At 34.8% G+C, this 23,746-nt stretch overlaps 1 protein-coding gene across 2 annotated transcripts; it reads right to left on the bottom strand.

Annotated features, from left to right (window-relative positions):
* Positions 1 to 2,127: 2,127 nt before the first annotated feature.
* On the bottom strand, positions 2,128 to 4,900 carry LOC141487578 (uncharacterized). 2 transcript variants are annotated; one of them, XM_074186712.1, is made up of 2 exons: positions 4,709 to 4,900; positions 2,128 to 4,466 (listed from the first exon to the last, which is right to left on the bottom strand). In XM_074186712.1, exons 1-2 carry the CDS (start codon positions 4,793 to 4,795, stop codon positions 2,472 to 2,474), a joined length of 2,082 nt encoding a protein of 693 aa, XP_074042813.1. In that variant the 5' UTR covers positions 4,796 to 4,900; the 3' UTR covers positions 2,128 to 2,471. The 2 variants fall into 2 exon arrangements, with proteins under 2 accessions (XP_074042813.1, XP_074042814.1); XM_074186713.1 differs by having other exon boundaries at positions 2,129 to 4,466; positions 4,508 to 4,863.
* Between the last annotated feature and the right edge of the window lie 18,846 nt (positions 4,901 to 23,746).

Below are 23,746 nucleotides of genomic sequence, written 5' to 3'. Positions count from 1 at the left end.
TTTCCTTTGCTGAAGTTATCCTTAATAGGCAAGAAAATAGATCACTGTTGCCAAAATGAAAAAATTGTCATTTTCTATTTTTTTATTAACAATTGAAAATCATAATTTTATAAAAAATACATTACAATTTTTTTTTGATTTTTCACTGTTTCAATGTCTCATAGCTAAAAACTAATTATTAATATATTTTTTTAATTTTTTACAGCTATTGTTAATGAATTTATTATAAACAAATACATTGTTTATAAGCAATTCGAATTTTTTTCTGCATTATGTTAATTGAAAAAATCATGATTTTCAGAAAAAAAATGGGTTCTTAAAAAAATTTCTTTGTTGCTGAAAAATGCGTTTGTTGATTAACAATCGTTTTTTGCAAGTAAATATTAAAATTAAGGAACCGTTTTTTTTAAATCATAAATTCTATTGTTCTTCAAGGTTTTGAAAAAACTTTTTTTTATTCTTTTTTTAATTGTTTATTTAAAAATTTTTTTGTTATAAACAATTTTTTTTTCTTGAATACTTTGTTCTATAATGAAAGTAACCATGTGTTTTTGTTTTAATATCACAATATCAAATGTTTTATTGAAAATAGAATTGAAAAAAACACACAGTTACTTTTATTATAGAACAAAGTATTGAAAAAAAAATTGTTTATAACGATTTGTTTATGATAAATTCATCAACAATAGCCGTGAAAAATTGAAAAAAAAATTATTAATTAGTTTTTAGCCATGAGACATTGAAACAATGAAAAATTAGGATAAAATTGGGATAAACATTTTTTGACTGCGGATTATTGTTTATTGATGTATCCCAACATTACATGAATTTTTTCATCCCTTTATATTTACATTCAATATGTTTAAATAATTTTTTTTTTATGTCAGAGTGACGAAAGGCGCGCGGAAGCCAAAACACCCGCTTTTGGCTCTATTATCAGGGCTCTGTCAAAATTATAAATAATCGAGATACAGTTTCGTGGGTCGGGACTTTTTTTACGCTTTTCAAATCTTTTTTCAAATTTCCAAAATTTTGAAAATTTTCCGAGATATTAAGAGAAAACTAAATCCCCATTTTTTTTTCACTTAATTGTTTATACCTTTTGTAATTTTTATCGGCGCATTTTCGGACCTTTCCTTGAACTTTCTAGGCAAAAATACGAATCGAATGATACCTTGGTCGTAATTTTTGGACAGGGCTGAAAAATGTTACAAACAAAAGTACATGTGAACTAGACTATATAGTTTTAAAAAATGAAAAACACGCTTTTAGAGAACAAAAAGTTAAAAATAAATATGATTTGAAAAAAACTAAAAAACACGAACCATAAGTTAATTTTTTAAAAAAAAAAGCTCAAAACAATAACGATAAAAAAATACTAGTATTATTGTGACAAAAGCGTGGGCGCTTTGTGCCATATTTTCTGCAATTTTTCCACAATAATACTAGTATTTTTCGATCGTTATTGTTTTAAGCTTATTTAAAATAATTTATTTTAACTTTTTAGTTCGATGTTCTTCAAAAGCGTATTTTTTAGTTTTTTCAAACTATATTCATTTTTTATCTGATAATTCAGCATACTTGGTGAAAATAGGGGAAGGTGGTACAAAATGATCCCTCGAGGTAAAATGATCCCTGACTCCTTTACCGACTTAATAGCGCCATATAGGATATTTTTTGTGAATTTCTGGTTCCTACGGCCTAGCTGTACAATCTGTATCAGTGTCATGGCGTTGTTCGTTGTAGAAACGTTTTTATCACAAAAAATTCAAAATTCCTGTGTTCAATCTAAGGTAAGCTGTTATTTGACATTATGTAGCTTTAGTCTATGTAGGGTAGACTGGGTACGGTTGTGACAATTTTTATTTGACAGCTAATAATTTCGTTTGGATTAAAGTTAGAAACATGGAAGATATTTTATATTGTAAAGCGTACATTTGGCTAAGTAAAAACATTATGATTTTCTTTCTATGTGACATACATAACACATGGGAACAAGTTATAGAACAAAAGGGAAAATGTCACAACCGACCACATGCCAGGGGCGGTTGTGACAGTGCATGGGGTCGATTGTGACAGGCTTAAATAATACCAAAATGATCACCATAACTTTTATTATCTGCAATATCGAAGTTATACTTTCATTTACTACTTATTATTACGAATAATCATAGTACAAACTATAATCAGTCTTAAATCAGTCAAAGTCAATAATCAGTACAAACAAAATAGCAATTAGGTAATTCTTATAAATGCTAAGTATCACAAGCAACTTATTTAATAGAAAAATATCTTTCATTCTTAACAACTTAACAGTCACTTCAGAAGTTACCATATAATTATTTTAATCTATATCACATTCAAAGTTTTTTTTAATTAGGAACATTAGTCTTACTTTACTAAGAGATGCATGGAAATGTTTTTATAATATCTTCAATTTTAAATTAGGAACGCAAATTTTTTGTAGTCATCTAATCGGAGTCCTCACAGTTGTGGCAAATATAATGACGACTACCATCTGTACACTCCAAGTGGGACCATAATTTACATTTTCCTTGGCATTGTATCCATTTCTCGCCAGATCTGCTATCAGAAAATGATCCCACGCATACCAGACAGAAAGACTCCTCCTCATCAGATGACATTGGTGTTGGAGTTTTCTTAGGTTTGTTGTCTTTGTTTTTCCCCTTTCCCTTTCCCTTTCCTTTTCCTTTTCCTTTCCCTGTTGATTCATTGAAATTTTTCTTCACCTGTTTAGCCTTCAATCGTCTTTCTTTTTCTTCATATTCCCGTCTCACTGCCTCTTTTTCAGGGGTGTCTGTGTATATGGTTGATTTTTTGGTTCTGCGGCCGCTTAATTTTCTTTGAGAAGCCTTTGGGAAAGGCCGAACAGTATCAGGGCAAAATACAAGCGGTATGGCCGAGGACGACGTAGATGGCTGATCATTGATTTGATTTCCATTAGAAGATTCGTTCAAAATAGAAGGTGAAAGTGGTGGTGTCTCATCATTAGGCCCAAGATTGTTCTCTTGTACCGAAATGTCTAATAGTCGTGGTACAGGTGTTATTTCTCTGCTAGATGCACTATCGTTTTCTTCAGAGCCAGGATTTCGTCTATTATTTGCAAAAGATGACTCAATGTTATCGGTGGATCCACTCGCAATGATTGGCCTGTCAACTTCAGCAGATGATGTTGTAGGAATGTCCTGTCTTGTATCTGGATTTGGTCGGTCTGTTACAAAAGATGGCGCAAAATCAATTTCATTAAATAGGTTACGATTGAATGGAACAATTCCGGTTTTGCAAAATCCAGCCTGTATATTGGCCTGTGTCAAAGCTAGAGGCATCGCAGTCTTTAAGACTCCTGGAATATCGTAGATGGTCATTGTTTTTCCAGGGTGACTTCGCATCCAGCCATCGCAAGCAGTGTTTATAGCTTTTTTTAATGGGCCGAAGACAGATCTATCCAGAGGCTGTAGTTTGTGGGAGCAGTGTGGTGGAAACGAAAGCAGAGTGATCCCATGTTCCTTGCAAAAATCTAAAGTGTTAATGTGGACATGTGAGGAGTGATTATCTAGAACTAGCAAGACTCTATGTGATAGTGAAGCATTTGAAAATTTCTTAAAGTGTTCAAGAAACACTAAGAACGAAGCATCTTGCATCCAGCCTGAAGGATTTGCAGTTCCTGTCGATCCAATGGGCCCGTCTCTAACAAAATGATCTTGATATCGAACCCGAGGAAATATAAAGAAAGGTGGCATAGTATTTCCCAAGGCATTTACTGCAAATGTAACAGTGACCAATGTCCCTCGTTCGGCTGAAGTAAGAGCTCCCACTTGCCTTATGCCACGTCTTGCTACTACCTTATCGGGCTTTTGGACGGTAGTGACGCCTGTTTCGTCAACATTATATATATCTTGCGGTTCATAGGTGTGTCTATCCAAAACAGTTTGCAAATTGTCATAGAAAGCTTCCACGTTTGTTTTATTAAAGCTTGTTGCTCTGGAAAGGCTAGTAGCTTGAGCTACACGAACAGAGAGCGAGGGATTCCTGTTCATAAATGAACGGAACCATTCTTCACCAGCCATCTCATTCTCAACCCAAGTCGCAGGCCGCTTAAGATCATATTTAGTTGAAAGCTCAAAAGCTAACTTTCGCACTTCTTTTGGGGAGAGACCAAAATATATTTCAGCACAGCGAGTAATATATTTTGACAGCACTTGTTCTTGCCCTTCAGAGAAAACTTTATTATGTGCAACATACCCCATGCTGATGTTGTTTGTATCTTCGTCTGCGCCAGCTGTATCACGTTTATTAATGTACCGCAACAAAGACATTCTATTAACTTGATGCATTTCTGCAGCACCTCTTATCGAAGTTCCTTTTTTTACTGCTTCGTAAGCTTCCTTATATTGATTTAACATAGATTGACCCCTTTCCGTCTTCCTCAAGCGTTGTCTTGGCATCTATAAGAAAAAAAAACACTTTAATTTTGTCACAACCGTACCCAAAAAAAATGTCACAACCGTACCCAAAGAACGCTTTCGCAAAATAACAATAACTATGGCAATACTAAATAAAGAATGTTATAAAGTAACCACAGGTATTTAATCACTAAAGTATATATAATAAACATATGAATAACATATTTCGCTATCTGTACATAGATAACAACAATCGTTAAATTAAATAGAATGAAAATACTTACTTTTGACTCCCAAAAAGCAAGGAGGGCCTCTGCTAACGTACACGACGCGCGCCGGCTGACGCAATACTGTGCGACACGTTCTGACATGCAAGGCGCTCGTCTTTCCCCTCCCCGCCCCCGCGTATTCTTTACAGATTCGGTAATATTACGACTGTCACTACCGTACCCTGGCACAACCGTACCCAGTCTACCCTACATATAACGTGACAGGTATGTTTGTCTCAGGTTTTGCTGTCAATTAGCTATCGATTTAACCGCCTTTCATTACAGTATTTAAAAATCATAGGTTATGTTTTGATATTTTTCTTTAATGGGGCATTTGGGACAAAATGATCCCTACATTGGGTGGACAAAATGATCCCAGGATCATTTTACCCCGTGCCAATTGTGTTCAGTGAATTTTCAATAAATGGGTGTATACATGTTTTAAATAGGGGAACCAATCATAACGGATATCTTTCTGGGCCGATTTTGGTTTTGTAAATGTTTGTTGTAGTTCAAGGAAGGTTTGAATGGTGAGAATAAAAAGTAGGTATGTAGGTAGTAAGTAGTGTAGTGTAGATTTATATGTTGCAGTGGAGGTTAGGGTAGTGTAGTGTAAAGTAGTATAATGGTAGTGTGTAGGGTAGGTTAGTGTAGGGAGGGGTAGTGAAAGGTAGAGTAATGTAGGGTAGGATAGGGTAGCGCGTACGGTAGTGTAGAATAGATCAGTGTAGGGCAGTGTAGTAGTTTATATTCTGAAGTGGTACAAAGTTCCCTAGGGGGCAGCTAGTATATGAATGTAAATCATGCATATAATAATCTGATAAGTATTTAAGACCCCTTATTTTCTTGCTAAAAAAAGCCGGACTAATTCAAAATTATTTGCTTTTAGAAATCATGCCACGAAATTATATTCGAAAAACCGTACGCCAAAACTGGAATGAAAACGCCATGTTCAACGCCATAAATGCCGTGAAAGAGGACATGCCATATAAAACCGCCTCCAAACAATTCTCAGTTCCACTTATGGCACTTAAAAGAAGAGTTGGAAAAAACGTTCACGCTGTGGGTGCTTCTAAAGTTTTAGGGAGCTTAAAAAGAGTATTTACAGATGAACAAGACTTGGAACTTGTACAACATATTCAAGATAATGATGAGACTATGTACGGATTTACAGTTGATGATGTCCTTAAGTTTGCTTTTGAGTTAGCTGAAAGAAATAACATAAAACACCCGTTTTCTACTACATCTCGAAAAGCTGGTAAAGATTGGCTAAGGGGGTTTCGACAAAGACATCCGAATATCACTCTACGTGCACCGGAATCAACTTCAGCGGCACGAGCGCGAGCTTTTAATAAGCCGATTGTTGATAAATTTTATGACAATTTACGGAAAGTTCATGAGAAGCATCCCTTTCCACTTCATCGCATTTTTAATGTCGATGAGACCAGTTTGAACACTGTCCCGATCAAAAATACCAAAATTTTTGCTAAAAAAGGGCGCAAGCAAGTAGCTCGCATAACGTCTGCTGAAAGAGGCGAATCAACTACAGCAGTAATTTGTGGATCAGCAGGAGGAAACTTCATTCCACCAATGTTAATTTTTCGTCGCTTGAGAATGAAAATAGAATTGATGGATGGGACTCCGCCAGGTTCAGTTTATGCGTGCAATCCAACCGGTTGGATGAATATTGAGGTGTTTTCACAATGGTTTGAACATTTTTTGTCGCATACTAAACCATCTTCATAAGACCCCATACTTCTGATACTAGACGGCCATCTTTCACACACCAGAAATTTAGACGTCATATTAAAAGCGAGAGAAAACAACGTCACAATTTTGTGCTTGCCTCCACACTGCACGCACAAACTTCAGCCACTCGATGTTGCCGTAATGTATCCACTGAGCGTGTACCATAATCAGGCTTTAGAAAAATGGATGAATAATAATGCGGGTCGTGTAGTAACAGTATTTCAAATAGGTAAAATTTTTGGAGAAGCATATTTAAAAGCTGCAGTACCCTTAAACATTATAAAAGGATTTGAAAAATGTGGAATATGGCCACTAAATCCAGACGTTTTCAGTGATGTAGATTTCGTTGCTGCCAACACTACTGATCAAGAATTGAGAAGCGAAATCGTGGAGCCACATCCGACAACAACTGCAATATCTAATAGAACCCAAGCTACCGATGAAAGCATTCATAGTAACTTATCAGGTCCAACCTTCCGGAGTCCCGTTCTTCATGCGGATCCATCGACAAGTGTACCAGCTGAAGAAATAACAATCCAAGGCTCTGTGTCGCCTTCTATTCCTTTGTCCTGTGTAGCGTACGATCAAACAGAGAACAGCGAATCTCTTGAACCACCACCTTTCATAAGTGTTCCACCTGATACCGATGAACGTATGGATCGCAACCTGACAGCAGCCGTTATGGATCTCGGCTTACGTACCATTTCATTGCCGTGCACACCAGTTAAAATACCTTCCATCTATGACAATATTTCACCTTCAACATCTATGGAAGCAACACGATCGCTTACACCACCAAGACATACAGCTTTTGAAAATGTTCTAACACCATCTGTTGCAGAAGCCGCCCAATCGTCTTGTAATATTTTCTGTAGAGACAATAGCTGCTCTTTGACATCTCCAATTGCGTCCACGTCTTTTAGCGTCCCTCCAAGCCAGATTCGACCTTTACCAAAAATGACAGGAGTACGTCAAAAAACCAACAAAGCTCGGGTCTCCACAGCTATTCTTACAAGCACGCCTTATAAAAGTTTCTTAGAAGAAGAAATGAATAAAAAAATGAGAAGATATGCAAGAAAAACAAACGCAACGACAACAAGAAAACAACTAAATTAAATTCTAAAATAACAAATGCAAAAGTTTCTTTAAAAGGAAAGGAAAATGTGACTAAAAATATTAAGGGACCAAAACCTAAAAAAAAGGAGGAGTGCATTAAATGAATCATCTTCAGAAGATGAAGATGATGCAGAATGTTTGTTCTGTAATGAGCTGTTTTCAAATAATAATAGAGGTGAAGGATGGATCCAATGCTGTGTTTGCTTAAAATGGGGCCACGATGCTTGCGCTGGAGTTGATCCCGATGATACTGACGAATTCACTTGTGATTTTTGTGCTGATAATCCGTTTGCTAGAGCTCGGAAACAATTAAGACTGTAAAACCTGAGACTATAGTCCTATTATTATAATGATCAAGACGGTAAATTATACTGGTAACTAAGAGAACTTTGTTAAAAAAATACTTTATATTTTGAAATAATTTAAGACTGTACCAATTAAGACTGCACACTAGTTAATAAGAGAGCATAAAGCATTGTTGATTGAGATTATATTAAAGACGATGTTAATAGTTATAAGAGCGTTGATTGCTTAAAATTCTATTTTGGAAACACTATTAAGGCCGTAACGACAGTTGATATTATTTGCTAAAAAACATTATTTTTTGTTAGTTTTTTTTATTTGAATAGGTATAATTTTTAAGGTTGTTATGCAAATGATACTTGTTCTATCGAGTTGTTCTTCAGAATGGTTATGTTATAGTAAAAATAATAATATAAATACGATACAACTGGAGTTAATGTTATAGAGGTAACAATATTATTTGTTTTTGATACTAAAACTGATTTTACAATAAAACTGTTCGAAACTTATATTTATTTTACTTTTATTTAACTTATGTTTCATTTCTTGCTTGAACTTTAAATGATGGGGGTAGAATGATCCCCGGATCATTTTACCCGCACACTGGGGATCATTTTGGACACAGAGGTGTTCAAAATGATCCTTACGTAGACCTTAACGAAAATATTAATAAGAATTATTCCTTATAGCTTAAGCGACTCGACGCATACTCAATTTTTGTTCGATTAAATAGCTACTCATTTAATGTTTTAAGTTTATCTTAAAGCTGTAAACACTAGTTATAGAGCTGTTTTCTCTTAAGGGGATCATTTTGTACCACCTTCCCCTATATGTTTTTATGATTGATATTACACCGGGAAAAATGATTGAAATCTACCTCGGAATTTTCATTTCGCACGAAGAAAATTACTTCAGTTTTATTGAAAATATACTCACTCTATTGAATAATTCACATCCCCGAGCGTAATTTCAGTAGGCAATGTACTTTTCATTGAGAATTAAATATTCATCTAATATATATGTGAAATCATAACGTATTATTTCATGTGAAGAGAATTACTAACTGGACGATGGGTATTCCCCCTTAGTGAAATGTAAATTTTCACCATCTCTTTATCGAATGTAAAATTACGCTTGTATTTGTGAGCGATTAGTGTATTGTTCATTCTTATCTACAGAAGCGCATCGGTTTGTCTGACGTGTGCATTAGAATATTTTTGTTGTTGGTGATAATAAGTAAAGAAGGTGAGTACATTTCTTGTAAAATTTCAATAACTAGTCCAATAAACAGATGATTTCATTGAGTTTTCTCGTTATGCATTATAGAGTATTTTTTTATTACAAGTATATCCTAACCTCACATCGCGAATTATTTCATACTATATGGAATAGTACAACATATATTATTTTAACTGATTTTCAAATAATTACAGAACATATATTTGAAAATGTTTGTGATAATTACTGAATGTTATTGAGAAAAAGAGATATACTCGATAGCAGTGGCGTGACTCATCAGTGACGCCGTATGCACGATCCATTTTAAAAATGAATTTCGATGAGGAATAAAGTTTCGTATTGGTGATTGCAAATATCGGACAATGTTAAATCGTAATTTTATTCACCTAAAAAATATATGAACTTTAGGACCTTTTTGTTTCTGTTGAAGAGGTGAACAAAACATTTCATCACCACTTCATACCATATCATTATAGCTATATTTCAGAAAATGTTGGAAAACATTTGGAAAAATCTAATTTTTTATTTAAACGGTTGAATATGTACCAAAAATTTTTGAGAAATATTAATATTGAAGTCAAACTAGTAGTAGTTTTTCTCTAGGAATGTGTGTTCGTCAACTTACTGTGTTTTTAGATTTCTAAACCTATTCATTTGATGATATTTCATTTCTCTTTTAGGATAATAACAGCAATTGAGGAAAAAAGAAAAAGAAATATTACTTTCATTTCTCTTTCCGAATAATACCACCATGAGCAAGAAAGAAAATGTGTTAATTTGAAGAATGGTTTTTTTATTTTGTAGTATTTTTGTTTTGTAGAATTTCATTCCAAGAATGTATATGAACTAATTTTGTATATACATATTTTTTTAATATATCAATGTATAATATGTCTTGTGCATTCAATTATCTAAAGTATGAGGAAAAATGGCCACTTAAGAGTCAAGAGTCAACATCCGATTGACGTATCATTATCTCCAAAACTACTCTGAATACGGACCTTCTTACAACGGAATATCCCAAGGTAATATAACCCGTAAATGAAAAATTACACCGTAAAATTTTATCAGAGTATATAATTCCACTGTGAAATTATATAAGAGTGTAAAATTCTACTGTAAAATTTTGTCAAGAGTGTAATATCTCGATATAAATTTATATCGCAAATTTACCCTATAAAGTTTTATTTCAACACAAAAGTACACTCAAAATGAAAAATTACAATGAAAAATTCCACACTTGTCTTCGGAGTAGAATTACAAAATAATATTCCGCATGGAATGTGAGATCACACACGAAAGTAATTTCTCGCTAATATGGGCGGTAATTAAATTGCCACCGGTACCGGTGGAAAAATTTTTACCAGTGTAGGTATACGGTTATTATTGATATTTGAAAAAAAATGAGTCAAGAGATATTTGGGTAAATAAGTATCACAATCGATATCTAACGTGAGTTTTTGACGTTTTATGAACGGTAAAAAGAATACACAGGGTGTTTCAAATTCGATCCTCAGCATTGGGATCTCGGAAACTATGAGAAATACGAAGATGGTTAAATTGGGGCAAAGTTGCACATTTGCCTGACAGACAATATGTCTTAGAGTATACTAAAATTCCGAGTATATCCAGAGACATTCGAAAAAAACAGAAATTTCGGAAAATGGTTTTCATTTTTTTCTAGCTTGAACTAGCAACTTAAAAAGGCAACTTCACACTCGCTATTTATTAACACAGAAAAATCTGAAGTTATCATTTTCGGGTGAAAAATCAATAGGAGTAAAATCATCAATTCAGTTGAAATTCACATAAATGCAGATACACTTCATGTTGTTGAGGAAGCCAGAAACCTTGGCGTTTCATTTGATTCTCATATGAGGTTTGAAAAACACACCAACAAACTCATTCAAAGAGCCTATGCCTTCCTCAAACTAAGATATGGTAATAGGCACTGCCTATCAATTGAATTGAAAAAATGTTGTGTGAGAGCTTAGTACTAGCGCAATTGAATTTCGCAGATACTCTTTATGGGCCGAACCTGACAAGTCACTATAAACAAAAAATTCAGAAAGTCCCCAATTCTTGTTTGAGACTTATATAAGGGATAAGAAGAAGAAAAAGAATATCTTACAAGCTCAAGGAGGTAGGATGGCTAAATATGGAGAATAGGAGAAAAATACATGCTGCCTGCCTCTATCACAAGATTCTGTTATATAAAATCCCTTCATACCAGCATAGAAAAGTGACGTTTCGAACCGATGTTCATGATATTAACATCAGGTTCAAAGGTTCTTTAACACCTCCCATTTCCAAAACCCAGTTATTCAAACGCGCCTTCAGTTACCAGACAGCTAAAGTATTCAATGCTATTCCTGAACTTTAAAAAAAAACTGCCACCCTCACAGTTTAAAATTAAATTGAAATTATATTTTTTTCAAAATCAATAACATGATGAACGGTTCACCATTCCGCTTCTCTATCTTCTTTCATTCTTTCCTCTTTGAGCTATTCCCGACCAATAATAGTTTGCCTAGTTTTGTATCATCGCCAGTCACTGATCTGTATTCATATACTTATGTTAATGATATGCTACTTCAATACCTATGCAGAGACTTTTTTAGGTTAAGTGGAAGAACAATTTAGCATTTATTTGCATAGCTGCGAAAATTGAACTTTGCCTTTTACTTTAACTTCATATATGTAGTTAGGACTCAATATTGTTTTTTTTTGTGTTTTTTTTGTGTGGTTGTAGTAATAAAGACGATCATTATTATTATTATAATTACTATTTTTCGATGGATTCGAAAATTAATTGCACTTCCACATCGCTACTTTTTCCCTGCTACATAATTGTGTTTTCAGATTTGCTGTTCGACGTTTCGTCTTCCGGATATACTCGGAATTTCAGAACTTTGCGGAATGCGCAACTTTGCCTTGATTTAACCATCTTATTCGTATCCCTCATAGTTTCCGACATTCCAATGGTGAGGATCGAATTTGAAACGCCCTGTATACTTGAATTCAATGTAGGAGAGACTGATTTTTAGGAAAGAAAGGTTTTCTACTTCTCCATCTTTGAAAAATGTGAGAATTTTCCAAAGAAAGAATATATACTTAACACGAAATTTGCATTATTAAAAATTTGTAGAAAAACGACAGAAATTGAGAGTAAACCGGTTTTCAGTCTTTTTGATCTGGTGCACCATGTAAAAAAAATTGAAAAAATGTGTAGTTATACAATATATTTCGATAAACATGAGAAATTTAGATCTTTAGCTAATATACTGCGGCTCTTAGATTTTTTTTTATTTTCAAGGCGATTTTGAAATTACCTCTGTGCAACTTTTCACTTTTAATCATAATTGTCAAAAGTACTTTTTTGAAAATTCAAGTGATACTCATATTTTCTATTCGAAGTTCCTATTTTTTACCGTCTAGAAGTCTAGAGCTTTCGATATAGATATTTCAAAAATTTTCTGAGAGACGATTCAGTTCATACACCGCCTAATGTGATATACCCGTTCTTCAATCTGAATATTTTCCAACATACCATATATTTGGATAAAATTACTGACATCATGAACCTTCATAAACCTCTCCACAAAACGGTAAAGTATCCGAATAACCTCGAAAGAAATATTGAGGTGGCCAAGTGGCTTTTTACTAATTTGTTCAAGTGGAGTGCTTTAGGTGGAATGAATTATTGATCCCTATTTTACGATTTATTGGTCTATAGTTCACAAGTGCCATTTCACAAAATTTGAGGTTGCTTTCATAAAAAATCATGAGTGAGGTGTCATGCAATCCATTTTTTCGACCAAAATAATACACGATTTTAACCAAGTTGGGCAAACAAATCATTCAAAAATCATAAATAATAATGTATGATGGAATTGGACGATACTTGATGAAATCCATAATGTGAACAAGCAACACTTTATTGCATTTCATCAGTTCGGACTTCCATCTGTAAAAATCTGTTCAAACAATCTGTTTGAACTTATGATGTACTGTTTGGAACCTTTGGTGTAGAAATGAATATTACTGGAGTTTTTTCCCAACACCAAATCGTTATTTTTAACACTTCGACACGTGTTTCGATCACCAAGTGATCATCTTCAAGAGGAAGATAAAACTGGAAACTTCGCGAAACTAAAGCTATTTATGCTATATAGATATATCATACAGGTAAACCATACAGGTATACCACCCTAAATTAATTTTACAATTAGCCTTATCTATTATTTTACGATATGCCTTTATGTAATGTTTAAATGTTATAGCTATATATAAAATAATTTTCAGTTAGATAAAAATTAATTTCACACTATTGCCTATCTAAATATATTTACAATGTGTCCTTATGTAGTAATCAGTAAACCCAACAATATTATTTTAACAAGCTATATAGTATGCTATTTGGAGTTGATCACTCTCTCAACTCCGAATGATATTTTCGAATCCATTATTTTGAAAATTGCTCTTGGTATTACAATTTTGGAAAAGTCTGAATGGAGTCTTCTGAGTCTCTTTCTAATGATTCACTTTCAGAACATCAAATTGCTGACCACCAGATTGAATGAACTTTCAAAACACGTTGCATTCGTTGCGATTCCATAACTTATGTACGCCCTCAGATTTTCCCCCACTTGGTCAAGTCAGTTAGAGTTTGACAATATTGATAATTTACTTCGCAACACGATGGATTATGTTACCAACAATCATTTCAATAATGATTCATGGCTCCAAGCAACGCTTCCTGTAAACCTTGGCGGACTAAGGCTACGTTAGGCTTCTTTCTTAGCTTTACCAGCTTTTCTGTCATCAGTCAATAGTGTATCTGATCTTATCGATTCCATCCTTTCTTCCATATTTATCAATAAAAAAGACGGTTTTTATGTTGGAGGTGAATCATTTTGGCATGACGCAACTGATGTTGCTCCTCCTACAGATAAAAAGAAAATACAAAGTGCATGGGACCGACATATTCTGAACATTATAACTGATAAACTTCTGAAATCTACAAATGTATACGATAAGGCTCGTCTGAAAGCAGCAATTATCAAATCGGATGCTTTGCTGAATGCTTTACTTGTTGCATCTCTTGGAACACTATTAGACGATGTATCTTTCAGAATAGCAGTAGGACTTAGGATGGGTTCATCTATTTGTGTGCCTCATACTTGTGTTTGCGGTAGTATACTTGATGGGATAGGTACACATGGTTTGAGTTGCAGGAGAAGTGCAGGGCGTACAAGTCGACATCACCAAGTGAACGACATATTGAAACGAGCTATGTTGTCAGCGGATGTTTCTGCAATTCTGGAATCCTTAGGCACCAGTCGAAATGACGGTAAACGACCAGATGGTATGTCTTTCATATCATGGTTGCGGCTTCCCATCTAGCCGGAAGTTCGAAGTCTGCTGGAACCGCAGAATTGTCTGGCAAAAAATTTAAAAGAAAAAAAAACTAAAATCTTGGTAACAACTATCTGTTCCATCTTGTAGCGGTTGAAACTTCTGGTGTTTATGGCCCGGAGTCTCTGTTATTCGTTCATGAACTCGGAAGGAGAATATGCCAAGCAACGAAAGTTTACCGTTCTACCTCTTTTTTGATAGAAAGTAAGTATTGTTATTCAACGTGGTAATGCTGCTTCGGTCCTTGGAACTATTCCTCTTTCACATAATTTCGATGAGATCATGCATTGCACCAATTTCAGCATGGAACTGAAATCTCTTCGAAACAAAACCTGTCTATATCCATCAGTCTCCTATCAAGGCTAATTCACGAGTGATTGATCCACCTTCTTCTTTTTCAGTGCGGTCAGTGGACTCAGGTTATTCTTACCCCCCAAATATGAGTTGCAGTCCTCGTGGTTCTGGTTCGCTTTCAAATGAAGAGCTTCATGGAACAAGAGCCGAATCGATCCCTCTATGAAACCCTTCTTCACTTGGAAGGATCGATCGCAGCTTGGAAAATGGTTCTTATGCAGATTATGTAAAACATGTTCTTCCGTACGAATCAGTAGAGAGTTGTCCTGAAAATTATGAGGAAAAATTAGATTAGATAATTTAGGAAACAATAGCATTTTGCAAATGTTGTTTATGACAAAAAATTTCAAGAACGAGGTTCAAATGATGAACGAGAACGATTCCTACTTATTCACCAAACTCAAACACCTGTTCATGCAGCTGCAGTTCCGTAGGAATATATCATCTTTCCCATCGATTTCCTGGAGTCTTTGAAGTCCACTAAATACTCGTTAGGACAACAAGAGGATTGCTCTGAATTCTTGGGGTTCTTATTGAATACTCTTTGCGGACAAAACAATAGTAGAATCAATACTCCTGGCCGCTCTGGATTGAATGATTCCGTACACTCTATCTCGTCTTGTTTTTGTAAATCTTTTGCTGGAAAAATCCTCACTTGTTTAATTTGTAGTGAATATTCAAGTAGCAAAAACGTATATGAATTTCTAGAACTTCATCTAGCGTTTCCGGATATGACTAATAACCATTCCGTGCAAAGCTTATTGTTAAATCATCTGAAAATGGAATTTTCAACTGGTGATGATCGACTGTATTGCCAAATATGCGCCAAAGTAACTGTCTGTTATAAGGAAACAGGTATAGCTGAGGCACCTGTCAATTTATTAACAAGACTGAATCTCTGACGGAAGCACCAAACTCTTTCGAAGGTTCGAAATAGATGAACACTTCAATCTAGCAGACTACTATTATAATATTCATGCAGTCATTGTTCACTGTGGTTCTGGCGTTGAATTTGGTTATTATTACGCCTTGGTCAAAGACGAAACGGACTGGTTTAAATTTGACGATAGTCGTATCACGAAGTGCTCTGGCGATGTATTGAATTCATTGGAGCCTCTGGAGACACCTAACATTTTGTTTTATGAGAGAGACGACATTGGGAGAGCAAGATCTACAGATGATGTGGTGCTGCAGGTTTTTCCGGGTTTTCCTCCAGCTGAAAAATCAAATGCGCTACTGGAATCAATGAAGTCGCCCCGGAGGGCAAATTGATTTTTATTGTTATTTTTATATCATACTACTAATTTAATAAAAAAACTAACAGTAAAAATTAATGAGATCTCAAAATGAAGCATTCGTGATCTAACACTAGAAAGCGCCGTTACAATTCGCCACAGCTGTCACCAGTGGTGCTAGGTGCTGAACTGCGAATACATTGCTGGGCTCAACTCTCCTCAATACACAAGCGTGAGTAAGTAAGAGCGATGACATTTCTATCTAAGATATTGGCATAAGATTCAATCCTTGAACATCTAAGATGAATGCTTCCCAAGGCGGTCAGTAACAAAACCAAGCCTCGACATCGACCACCTAACGAGATTCATCCTCTTCGCAAGTTGAGTTTTCTGTCAATTTCATAGATGGCGTCTCCTTGAAAAATAATTAAACGGGAAGTGAAATCTTTCAATCCGACATACGCCTACAAAATACGAAGGTTTTTTTGTGAACCTGGAAACTACTCTCCCTCTTGACTTTCAAACAGGACTATATACCAGGGATGGACACAACTCATGTTAAAAAATATCATTCGGAGTACTTTTTTGTGAAGAGTCTATAGTGTGACGTCATCCGTTACCGTTAAGGCATAATAACTTTTTTCAATAGGAACAAAGGGCTTGTGATGGCTTATTTGATTTTTCATTCTAGAGTTAAAATTTTCATATTCTGTTCAGAATCTGCAAATCCAGACATGATAAAATCTGTATACAAATTAATTTTTCACACGTTGGAATGTTGGCATAAAGAACTGAGAATAGGTCAACATATTGTCCCCAGGAATAAGTTACACATACCACCATTAATGGAATGAATAGAATAAAATCTGAAAAGTTATTCAGACAAACGAAAATGAGTTTTCCCATTGACGTTAAGTTTCAGCTAGACGGGACATTTCCTCAATATAATAGGCTGGCTGAAGTGTGTCTGATGGATAATAAATGTTGAATCGGCAGACGAGGGTTATTGTTAGAATAGTCCGCTGGAACACCTGATATGACTCCCTCAGATATTTATTTATTTATTTATTCTAAATTCGGGACACATACAGGTAAAAGAACCCAAACAAGTATCCACTAAAATACAGATTGTGCTAACAAAACTGGCGTTCAACAGGTAAATGATCTAAATGCTTAATCTAAAACATAAATGATTAAAAATTGAATATTTTCCTTATGTTACTTTTATACATTTGTAAGGACATGGAGAAAACGTCCAAATTGGAACAGTATCTGTTGAATGAGTCTGTAATTCTATTTATAGGAGAGTTTTTCCCCACATTGGTGTTATATGTGGAAGTAGCTAATAAATATTTATTCCGTGTGTTTCTCTGGGGTACATGAAAGGACATCATTGCTATCAACTCAGGCGAGTCAATAAGATTCGTTAAAATTTTATAGCCAAACACTAGGTCCGAAGTGATTCTCCGTTGTTCTAGAGGCTGAATGTTATAATAGTTACGGATTTGATTAATACCGTGAGTTACATAGACATTAGTGATTCGGTAATGAAGATGTCTAATAAAACCTATTTTGCAGTCGTTCTAAACGCAATTTGAATGTATTATAGCAAGGATTCCATATAATGCTAGCGAAATTCAACTTGCTATAAACAAATGCATAATAGATAGTTTTAATAGCGACTTCGTTGTTGAAGTCTCTGCACATTCTATTGAAGAAACCCAGTGTTCTGTTGCTTCTATTTATGACATATTCAACAGGGCGATTGAAATTCAATTTTGTGTCAAAGTATACTCCAAGGTCCTTGATATATTCTACTCTATTTAATGCAATACTATTCAACAAATACTGAAACAATATGGGTGAATGATTTCTATAAAAACATGTACATTTTTCCACGTTGAGTTTCAGCTTATTCATGTCACAATATATTACAAATCTAGCAAGGTCTTCCTGAATTTTTAAACAGTCTCTTATGGAGGTAATTTTTTTAAATATTTTCTAGTCGTCCGCATATAACAAAATATTAGAATAAAGGAATCATGACTGTATGTCATTTATGAATACTAAAAACAACAGTGGACCCAGGTGTGAGCCCTGAGGTACCCCTGAGGTAACCACGAAGGGCGTCGACTTGAATCCATTGATGCTAACAAGTTGACTACGATTAAATACATAAGAGGACAGCCACCTAAGAAGATCGCCTTGTACACAAATTCCAGCAAGTTTCGACATGAATACGTTATGATCAACCTTGTCAAAAGCCTTGCTGAAATCAGTATACAGTGAATCAACTTGTTCACGGCTGTCCAGTGCACTCGAGATATATTCGGTGTAAATGACTAAATTTGTTTCGATGGAACGTTTAGTGAAGAAACCATGTTGAATGTGACAGAGTGAGGTCTTTAAACTATAAAATAGTGAATCATAAACTATGCTTTCAAATACCTAACCTACTGAAAATAGAGAGTTTACTTATACCCCGATAGTTATTGACTAGATTTCTACTGCCTGAGTTTTTATATATCGGGACGAGAAGAGCCGTTTTCCAAATCTTTGGGAAGATACCAGACTGATAGATGTATTGAAAAGTTTACAGAGTGGGAGGCATAAACTGACTGCACAGCTTTTAACAGAATACGTTGGATAGCCGTCGATTCCTGCACCTTTATTGACGTCTAATGTGTTCATTTTTCCAAGCACTAATTCAGGATAGAATGGATCAAATTGTTGTTGCTAAGATGCGCGGAGAAATTATAAGATTGTTGAAATGGACTATAAACAGAACGAAAGTAGTTGGCAAAAAGTATACAAATATCTTTGGCGTTATCTGCAATGGTATCATTAAAATTCATTAAATGATAATTGTTGTGAAGGAAATGTATATGCTTGATTTCAAAACGTATCGGCAAGTTATCCAAAATTTTAATACAGATTCATTAAATATTTTGAGTTGTATTTGTATCTAAATAATTATAGCTCTGATAGAGAGATAGATAGATAGTCCAAATTTCTGTAGATTGATTCCTTCAGAAGACGTCCGTACCATAACCTCTCCACCGCTATGGTCAAAAACATAAGTGCTGTGAACAGGTATTGAAGTTGCTCACCGGACTACCATAATGAACCATGGAAAAGGCAATGGTTTCTCGTACGAGTTACGTATGCGATATACGAAAATACTTTTTCAAAAAGACTTTATTTTGAACAAATATAACATTACAGTACATGCAAGGTAAGAAGAATGAATGATTATTAAATTAACAATAATTTATAAGTTTGGTTTTGTCGACTTAGCATGTAGTCGCGTCTGGAACAGCGGATGTAACTCTATCCCTGAGTGATTCTGGGTCAGCGAACTCGGGTTCATAACTCCTCCATCCCTAAGACGAAAACAAGAGGGATACTGGTTTGTTTTCGATATTTTATGGACGGGTCCTTCCTCTTTCATGTGGGTGGTCCTTTTCTTATAAAATTTCCAGATTGCGAAAGCAGCGGCAGCAACCATCAAGAGGGTTGTAAGGATGCTTGCAGAACTGGAGACTGCAGGGTGAATTACTTTTGTGTCTTGGATTTGAAGAAACTTGAACTTGATTTGAAGAAACTTGAAGTTCATGATTTTTCTTTAGGTCTATAGATTTCAGATGAATTTTTCTGGGATCCAACTCTTCAGAGTCAATTTTGTTTATTTTGATTTCTGGAATGGTTAGAGGATGGCCTCCCACAATTAATTTTTTGTTCCATTATTTGAAATACCCGATTGTGAATACGCAGCTGGGATTACGAAAACGTGTTTGTAGATCCCGATGATGGCGGCAAATATGTATGTTTTCGATTGTTGGGCACATCTCATCCTCGTACTGTTGTTGGTTTTCTCCAAGTAATAGGAACGGGTGACTTGGGACGATTGTGGAGTTATTAACTGGTATAGAAAATGGGCAAAACATTTCGAATGAGTTTTGAGAGAAAATTGGAAAATATATAGTAAATATAAGTTTGTTTTCTGAAAAGGTAACCTGTGTGTCAACTAATTGATGATATGAGATATAACATTTGAATTGAGGAATCCCATCTTCATTGTATAATGAAGATAGATCCCCATTATCTTTTCTAGCTCCGTAACTGAGATCACAGTGCTGTGTAATGCATTTAATTTTGCAAATGTGAATGAATCTTCAAAATTGTCTAGAAAGGTAATTAAAGTTTGACAATTCAATATAATCTGATTTAAGATATTCCCAAACATTCTATCAGGTATTGACTGATATTTAATTGAAGAAAATCTAGCCGTTTTTTTAATTACTTCCTGATTGATAGTAAGAAGAGTGACTGCATTATTGTAATTGTCTATCAGCTTTTTGAAAGAGGTATCTGCATTGTGATTTCCTTCAGAATGGAATTTCGGTTACGCTGGAGTTCCTGAATAGCATCGTTATATTCAACTTCATCGTCTGAGTCCAGAGTACCTAAAAGCCATTTGGAAGTTTTTTCCACTAAATTCAACAACCTTCGAACGCTTTTGAGGTACAATATTATTAATTTTGTTTTCTACTTCTAGAATAAGATACTCGGCGTGTTTCAGTAGATTAGACAAAAGTGTTTGCGGAAGGACATTTTCTACTATTTCATCTACTATTTCATGTGGGGCGTTTGCTGATTAGATTTCGCTACTTGATGACTTCTAATGTGGTCGGCAATTTTATTATAAAAGGATCGTAGATTTTTTAGTTGATTTAAAATTGGAGATATTTCGACAAAATGGATGAAGGTGTGTTTGGTTTCGATTAGTTTGGAAGTTCCAAGGTGGAAAGGGAGCAAAGGAGTTTTTCAGTGGTAATACTTTTATGTCACTAGTCGTTAGGAGTATAGCTACACGAAGCAATGAAGCCATCAGTTTCATTGTCCTGTGAAAGAACAGATAATTTTTTTGGTCTTTTCATTTGTGATTTGTGTATAAGTTTGTATTATGTATTTTAGTCCCTAGGTCTTCAATTACTGTTTTCTTTCTGTGGAGTGGTTTGCTTTTACAGCTAGTGTTGTCCTCTCTTCTGATAACTTTCGTATCTAAGAAGGGAACGATTAGTGTATTCTTCTTCAATGGTGAACTGTAATTTTTCTGTAATTTTTCATGATAGGAGTTGAAAACTAGTAACAATTACTGCAATTTGTCCTGAGGGCACTTAATATAATATCATCTACATATTTTTTCAACGGTATTTCAAATTGAATTTCGTTTAAACAATCATCAATGAGATCATCCATTACATATTTGGCATTAATAGGAGAGACTGGTCTACAGCACCAGATAAAATGTGATTAATATCATATTTACATATACAGTGAGATTTAAATGTGAGTGAAGAATTATTAGTGATCTATAACTTTTCTTGTTATAATGAATTTATTTGTTTAATTTTATTGATCAAGAGTTAAAATATAATTGTCAATTTGACTTAAATTTTGTATTTCTGATTTTTTGTTCAAGTTAGTATTATTTTTACTAATGTGAATCATTTTCAGAAATAGCCTTCCAACTTTATTATTTTCAACTGCTGAAATTTTTGTATTTTCTGCATGATCTGCTGCAGTCACTTTTATGTGACGTGATTCTTCCAGATAGATTACAACTGGTCCCACCAATATAAATTTAATTGCAAGAAGAACATGGAATACTATATACAGGGTGATTCAAAAGTACTTTGACAAACTTCAGGAGGTGATTCCTCACAATATTCTAATATGAATTGTCCAAATAAATAAATGCCCGGAAACGCTTCGTTTCCAAGATACATGATGTTGAAATTTTATTTTTATTTTCGTTTTTTTTCAAATAACTTTTGAAATACTGAACTTAATTAAACGAAACTTGGTAATAGGAGGTCTTTGAGGTGTCGAATTCGAATCTGATGTTCTTATTGCTCTTACTCGTAGGGGGCGCCATCTACACGTCTTTTTCTTTTTTAAAGATTCATAACTTTTTTGGGCGTACTTCTAGCACATTTTTCAGTAAAAAATCGATTCCTCTATCATATCTACGTAAATAAGCTACCCTTGTTACTATTCGCTGTAAGCAACCGTTTTATAAATATTTAGACTTGAAAACTTCAAGTCGATTATTTGATAATCGATGCATGTGGAAGTTATTACGAATGTTTTGCATTTTTCACAAGAATGCTTTGGAAATAAACTTGACGTTTTTGAGTAGTTTTGGTAATTAAATATTTTGTGACAGTTAGACGTTTTGATGAAGTTTCCGTAAGTAGAAGTAGTAAACACTTATTTTGAAAAAATGGATTATTTAAACAATAATGCTCATTTAGCCAATATGCATTTCGTTTATGGCCTTGCGAATGGCAATGCGCGCGAAGCAAGATGTATTTACCAGGAGCGATTTCCTAATCGAGTACTGCCTTCAGCTCCAACATTTGCTAGTCTTCACCGTCATTTGGCAGAAACGGGTAGCTTTAAGAGGGCAGCTGATATTATTGGAAGACCACGAGCAGTCCGAACCCCAGAATTGGAAGAAGCTGTTTTGAACGCTCTTGAGGAGAATCCAGAAACAAGCACAAGAGTAATTGCTGAAGCTGTCAATTCTACTCAGTCCACAGTTTGGAGAATTATCCACGATCAATAGTTTTATCCATACCATATTCAAAGGGTACAAGCTCTTTCGCCACGAGACATTCTCCAACGCATTACTATGTGTCAATGGTTTTTGAGAAAATTGACTGGAAATCCTCAATATTTAAGATATATACTCTTCACGGACGAGGCAAACTTCTTCCGAAATGCTATCACAAACTTTCATAACAACCATGTTTGGGCTCTCGAAAACCTGCACGCAGTTAGTGAAAGGCATTATCAGTATCAATTTTCTGTAAATGTATGGGCGACAATAATTAATAATTACTTGATAGATCCTTTCTTTCTTCCGCTCCGACTGAATGGCGCAACTTACAGACACTTTTTAGAAAATGAATTGCCGGGACTACTTCAGAATGTACCATTAGAAATTCGTATCCGCATGTGGTTTATGCATGATGGGGCTCCGGCCCATTTTAGCGTTGTAGCCAGGGAATTCCTTAACACAGTCTATCCAAATCGATGGATCGGTAGGGGTGTAGAAGAACCTAACCAGGCGTGGGCACCAAGGTCCCCAGATCTAAACCTGATAGATTTTTATTTTTGGGGACATTTGAAGTCACTAGTTTATAAGACTCCAGTAGTGAACGAGGAAGATCTAAGAAACCGAATAGTAGACGCCTGTGAAACAATAAGAAACACACCAATAATTTTTGAGCGGGTACGAGATTCAATGACTAGACGACTGACTGCCTGTATCTTCGCTGAAGGTGGACACTTCCAAACATTTATTTGAATACAATTTAGTTTCGTTTATTTTAGTTTATTCTACATATCCAAAATTTCCCGAAATGAAATGTTGACATTTCTTGCAAATTTTATTGAAAAAATTACTGATTATGCACCCTTGATACAAAAATAACTATTTCGCTTAAGGATGTCATAAAGGAACGTACCCAACAGTAATGACCTCTTCAAACGAGTAAAACGTCAAATTCATTTCCAAAGCATTCTTGTGTAAAATGCAAAATATTAGTAATAACTTCAACATGCATCG

The sequence above is a fragment of the Leptinotarsa decemlineata genome, unplaced genomic scaffold (assembly GCF_025532065.1).
Source record: "Leptinotarsa decemlineata unplaced genomic scaffold, Ldec_3_MD MMD2_P_RNA_scaffold_4, whole genome shotgun sequence".
NCBI classification, from domain to species: domain Eukaryota; kingdom Metazoa; phylum Arthropoda; class Insecta; order Coleoptera; family Chrysomelidae; genus Leptinotarsa; species Leptinotarsa decemlineata.
This window is presented reverse-complemented; position numbering and strand designations above follow the sequence as displayed.

Excerpts from the sequence above, each read along its gene's own strand:
- LOC141487578 (XM_074186712.1), bottom strand. The coding sequence starts at position 4,795 with ATGTCAGAACGTGTCGCACAGTATTGCGTCAGCCGGCGCGCGTCGTGT. Across the intron at positions 4,467-4,708 it reads TTGCTTTTTGGGAGTCAAAA|ATGCCAAGACAACGCTTGAG; the intron begins GTAAGTATTTTC and ends TTTTTCTTATAG.